General features: G+C 58.9%; 3 protein-coding genes across 3 annotated transcripts; 2 read left to right on the top strand and 1 right to left on the bottom strand.

Annotated features, from left to right (window-relative positions):
* Nucleotides 1–51: 51 nt before the first annotated feature.
* Nucleotides 52–478, top strand: SPRG_12103 (hypothetical protein; the record flags this gene model as incomplete). Its single annotated transcript, XM_012351611.1, has 3 exons — nucleotides 52–111; nucleotides 161–348; nucleotides 400–478. Coding segments are annotated over 3 exons (327 nt in total), but the record flags the coding sequence as incomplete, so codon positions are not given.
* A 663-nt stretch (nucleotides 479–1,141) lies between these two features.
* SPRG_12102 (hypothetical protein) lies at nucleotides 1,142–4,209 on the top strand (the record flags this gene model as incomplete). Its single annotated transcript, XM_012351610.1, has 13 exons — nucleotides 1,142–1,252; nucleotides 1,295–1,484; nucleotides 1,531–1,846; nucleotides 1,896–2,065; nucleotides 2,122–2,190; nucleotides 2,237–2,370; nucleotides 2,420–2,550; nucleotides 2,600–2,784; nucleotides 2,837–2,906; nucleotides 2,958–3,073; nucleotides 3,118–3,310; nucleotides 3,357–3,654; nucleotides 3,700–4,209. The coding sequence occupies 13 exons, from the start codon at nucleotides 1,142–1,144 to the stop codon at nucleotides 4,096–4,098; spliced, it is 2,382 nt and encodes a 793-aa protein (XP_012207000.1). The 3' UTR covers nucleotides 4,099–4,209.
* A 31-nt stretch (nucleotides 4,210–4,240) lies between these two features.
* SPRG_12101 (hypothetical protein) lies at nucleotides 4,241–4,885 on the bottom strand. Its single transcript, XM_012351609.1, has 5 exons — nucleotides 4,781–4,885; nucleotides 4,659–4,733; nucleotides 4,504–4,614; nucleotides 4,390–4,455; nucleotides 4,241–4,344 (listed from the first exon to the last, which is right to left on the bottom strand). Exons 1-5 carry the CDS (start codon nucleotides 4,808–4,810, stop codon nucleotides 4,306–4,308), a joined length of 321 nt encoding a protein of 106 aa, XP_012206999.1. The 5' UTR covers nucleotides 4,811–4,885; the 3' UTR covers nucleotides 4,241–4,305.
* Between the last annotated feature and the right edge of the window lie 54 nt (nucleotides 4,886–4,939).

Here is a 4,939-nt window from a genome sequence, read left to right as displayed (position 1 = left end):
AGGGTACAGGATTCCTCTCGGATACATGGATCTCTTATTGCCCGATGTAGCGACCCGATCGACTTGCCAGCCGAAGCACTCGTGCGCCTTCGTGGCCCGTCCGTCTTTGCGGTACGCATGCTATTATGGTCATCTGGTGACGACTGGATTGGTGTTGTAGGAACATGGCATCGAGGTGCCCGGGCACATCCTCAAGGCCATCAACGAGCAGCCCGTCCCGCCCTTGTACATGGAGCAGCTCCGTGCCAAGCTGGAAGAAAAAACTCCTGGACACGTTGATAAGAAGCCGCGGCTCGACGACGCGCCGGACGAGGCCAGCTCCGAGAGTTCGAGCTCCAGCGACGAAGGGTATCGACGTGTCTTCCTTGGCTTTGGCGTCTCATGCAGATGGTGTGGTAGGTCGGACGCCTCCGACTCGGAGTCGGAGCAAGTGCCCAAGATCCGAATGACGCTTTCGGATTCCGAAGACGACGACTAGGACGCCGACGTAATATGGCTAGTAGAAGACACGTGCATCATTCCTATTACAGTAGTGTTCTCGGTTGACCCTCAAAGTGCAAAGTCGAAACGGCGCCGCAGCGCGCCACGTGGAAAGCGTCAAGATACGTTACATTCAATCAAAGTATGCCATACAGTACCCCAGATGTTTCGTTGCGCGTCGTGCCCGTGTGGTCTTCTTGGGAATGCTGGTGCAAGCGTTCATGGCGCGAGGCAGATGTACGTGGCGGAGAGCTCGAGACGATCTCGAGGCGGTTGTCCGCGAGGTCGCTGCGGCAGACGTTCTCTTCAGTAGCAGACGTCGTGGGACCCGCGATATCTCGTACAAGGGACAAGGTCATATCTTGCCACCGGTGGCGGCCAATGAGGGCCGCGACTTGACGGTGATTGCAGCTCCTCCTCTGCGCATCGTGCACTTCAGCTGCGCGACAAAAGCCGCACCTTGTCGTCGCCTTGTGATGTTGCACGTGCTTGCATACAGGCCGATCCAGCGACCACCTTGTTTGCCAGCACTTTGCAACGCTGCACGCGCGAGCAGAGGTCAACTGCGCCAAGCGAGTCTGCCTGGAACGCGTATCTTGGTCGTTATCAAGAATAGCTGCATCGCTGTAAATAGATTGCACTTTCGATCATAGTCGTTGGCATGACGAACTGCAGCGCCAGCGAGCTCTTGCCCGGCAGCGCCACCTGCCTGACGCTGACGACGCAGAACGATGCCTTTGCCTCGTCCTCGACGCTCACGCCAGCCACGACCGTACATGGCCTTTCTTCCGCTATCTCTGATTGGACCATGTAGTCGACGTCGTTTATGAGCTTTGCCCAAGACGCCGTCTCGACCAAGGGCGCGGCCACCGCACTCTTTGAACGCGTCGACAGCATTCGCGGCTACACGGACAGCTGGTTCCGCAACTCGCTCCACGCGATCGCGGTGTACGCCTGCGACAGCATGCTCTCGGCTAGCGACAAGCAGCGCTGCGTGGCACGCGGTATGTCGCCTGTGATGCAAGCATTTTGACGAGATCGTCGTGTTAGACGACCCGAGCGCGGTCTTGAATGGCACGCTTTGCTTTCGCGTTGGCGGCGACGGCAACTGCTTTGACCAAGGGCTCTGCGAGCGCGCGGCCAACTGCTACTGGCCGCCGCCCATGGTCAACCGCACACCCCACTACACGGAGGCGAACGTCCGGGCCGCGTCGGCGTGGGTCACCTCCGCGTACCCCAAGTCGTTTGTACCGTACGCGATTCCCGGCGTCTTTTTAGCATCGCTCGTGCTTCTCGTGACGGTGGTCTTTCTCATTCTGCGCTGCGGCTGCGACCGCTGCTACGGCAACCGACCGCACCGCCACGGGTAGGGCCGTCCACCCCTTCCACCCCAAACCCCTCAATGCCACATGTAGCTACACGCGGGCCGAGCGCTCGCGGCCGGTGCTCGTCTACGGCTTTTCTGCAACGGCCGTCGCGCTCTGTGCGGCCTTTGCGTTCACTCAAAACCAAATCATCACCAAGGGGATCAACGGCGCCTTCTCGGCCGTCGACATGTCCCTCACCAACCTGCAGACGATGACGCGTAAACTTGTTATACTGCCACAGCAGAACACGAAGAACGAAGCTATCTATGGGTAGGCAATGTGGACAAGCCGCTGGCGCATGTCGCGACGGCCTTGAACAGTACGGTCGCCGAGATCCAGCTGCGTAAGGCCCACCCATCCCGACACGATGGCACGAGCTCTGTGCGTAGAGCTCAACCCGACGGCCACGAGTGCGTGGATGAACGACAACATCACCACGCTTTGGACGCTGCGCGCGCATTTGGAGTTCAGCTTGGCCCACCTGGGGCCATACCCGATCGGATGCACGCTTAACTCTACCGACGTACGTACGAAGGTCCATTGTACTATAGGGTCGCACTCAGAGGATGTAGGTGTGTGTGACATGCCCGCCAGCACTCTGTGGAACGTTTCCTATCGCATTCAACGCGACGGTGGACGCCTTTAACGCGAGCCACACAACGACCGAGGCCGTCGTGAACACTTTGTACTCGCGCCTCCAGCTGTGCGTATTAATCCATCTCCCCTTCTCTCGTTTTATGCGCTGGGTGCAGATCCCAGGAGACGATCCAGGCTGCGCTCGACAGCGCTGATACGTACCTCACAAGCGTCCAGGCCAAAGCGGCGACGACGCAAGCCAGCGTGCACAGTGCGTACTCGGCGTTCAGCGCCATCTCGGTGGCGCAAGTGGTCGCGCTTATGACCGCCTTTGCTTTCGGCGTCGCCGTCTGCGCGCTGGGTCTTCCTGCTTTGCATTCGTTGCGCCCACTGACAGCGAGCGGCGTGTGTAGGGCTGGTGGGTATCGTCGCCGGGCACTGTTCCCGCAAGAGCTGCCTCGTGCGCGTTCTTAATGGCGCCTGGTGCGAACACGTCTCGCTCCGCGCGCGTGCTCATCCAAGCCAACCAACTAGGCTCTGGGGCGCGACGGTCTGTATTGGCGGCTTCGCGTTCTCGGCGGCCATCTTGATTTTTGCGATGCTGGGCAACGACACGTGTCATTACGTGGCAGTCCTGCGGGACAACAGCAGTACGCCGACACACCATCCGTTCGATTGGCTGAAATGGATCTAGCGTCCGTGTGGCCAGGGCAAGCGTCCGAGATACTGCACGCATGCTTTCACAACACGTCGCTCCTCTCTGCGCTTGGCATTGAAGAGGATCTTGCGTTCAGCTGTCCGCTCGAACAAGAACTTATTGCAGCCAATGCGCTCCCGCTGACAGCCTTGGTGACGGCCATGACCAACCTGAGCCAGACACTGCATGCGTATGAGCTTCTACCGAAGTATCTTCCAACTTGACCGACTGGGTAGGGCCAACGAGTCGGCGTGGGTGACCACGCCTGCCGCCGACTTGGTCGCTGAGGCCGCTGCGCATACGCCGCAGCTGACACTAGACAACCTTCCGCGACCGTGGGAGGCCGACGGGCACGCATCCTTGCAGGCGTCGGGCGAATCGACGTGCTACTTTGAGTCGACGACGAACGCGCCGCGCTGCTACATGAGCAAGTCGTGCAACAGCGTCGCGACCGCCTGCTACACGACATACGTGGCAGCCTACGATACCTACCTCGCCGAGGCGCAGATTCGCACGGCCCTCGACCAGATCGACGTACTAGATCCTAGTCTCTGGAACGGCAACTGAAGCGTGGTGTAGACGGACTTCAGCGGCGGTAGCGGGACGCACTCGCCCGGCTGGAACGCGTCGATTCCGTCGGTTGCAGAATTTGCGACCGCCTACGTCGGCAACCTCACGCAGCTGCGGACGTCGGTGCTGGGGCCGCTGCAGAAAGGCGTCGTCGGCACGCTCCTCACCCACGTCAACACGACGACCTGCAGCATGGACTGCGCATGGCTGGATGCGAGCTACGACCTCCTCTACGACAGTGTCTGCTCCAACATTGTCGGCGCTCTGCTCACGATCGCACTCTGCCTCTTCCTCATGTGTTCCTTTCTCCTGCCCGTCATTGTCTCTGCGATCGTTCTGGAGAAGCGATTGCGTGGTCTGCGCAAGGTACCTCGTTCCATGATGCTGGATATTTACGCTATCGGTTAGGAGGACCGGCCTAAGCGGCTTGCCCAGGCCGCTGTGCCGCCGTCCACACAAGTGTAAACGGCGCGAATGAAGCTATTGACCATATCGATCTTTGTCCGTTCTAATATAAACTACGTTTCTTTTTTCGTATGGACGAGGACTAGGGGTCGGGTCCACAGGCCAGGAATAATTAAGGATCGAGACGCTGGTGCGCCGCCGACAAGACATCTACACGACTTGGTAGACAGCTTCGTCGGCGACATATTCCTAGTCAGCACCGTCGATACACTAGACCAAATACCATGACCGTACCATCTCTAAAAAGTCGCATAGTGCAAGCGAGTTCTGCACGTCAAAGTGCGGGTGGGACAACACGGCCTAGAGACTTTCGAATCTCTTCCAGCATAAATCCAATCCGAAGGGTACGTTGAGGTAGCGCTCGAGCTTGACGCGCCGGGCGTCGATGCGCTTGGGGTTGAACTGCTTGAGAAGCGTCTTTTCGGGGAAAAGTGGGCCGAGCTTGACGCATTCGGGCAGCTACACGTTCGTCAACATCTCGTTTCTAGCAAACGTCTCGATACTTCGTCGCGTAGAAACACGAAATCGCTAAACCGGCGGCGCACGCTCCACGTCTCGTCTTCGGTCGTGACCAGAATCTGCACCACCGAACTCGATTCTAGAATCTGGAACCTGAGAGTGCTACCTTGTAGGACACGAAGGACGACGAGGACATGCGCGTGATCGTGTACGACGGAATGCTGACGCGGACGCGGTCGGTCGGCGGTGGAAACAGAATTGACTCGTGCACCTAATGCCCGTTAGACTGACTATACGCAGCGACCAGATTCCAAACCGGCGTCCG

This window comes from Saprolegnia parasitica, assembly GCF_000151545.1.
Source record: "Saprolegnia parasitica CBS 223.65 unplaced genomic scaffold supercont2.83, whole genome shotgun sequence".
Lineage (NCBI taxonomy): Eukaryota > Oomycota > Saprolegniomycetes > Saprolegniales > Saprolegniaceae > Saprolegnia > Saprolegnia parasitica.
This window is presented reverse-complemented; position numbering and strand designations above follow the sequence as displayed.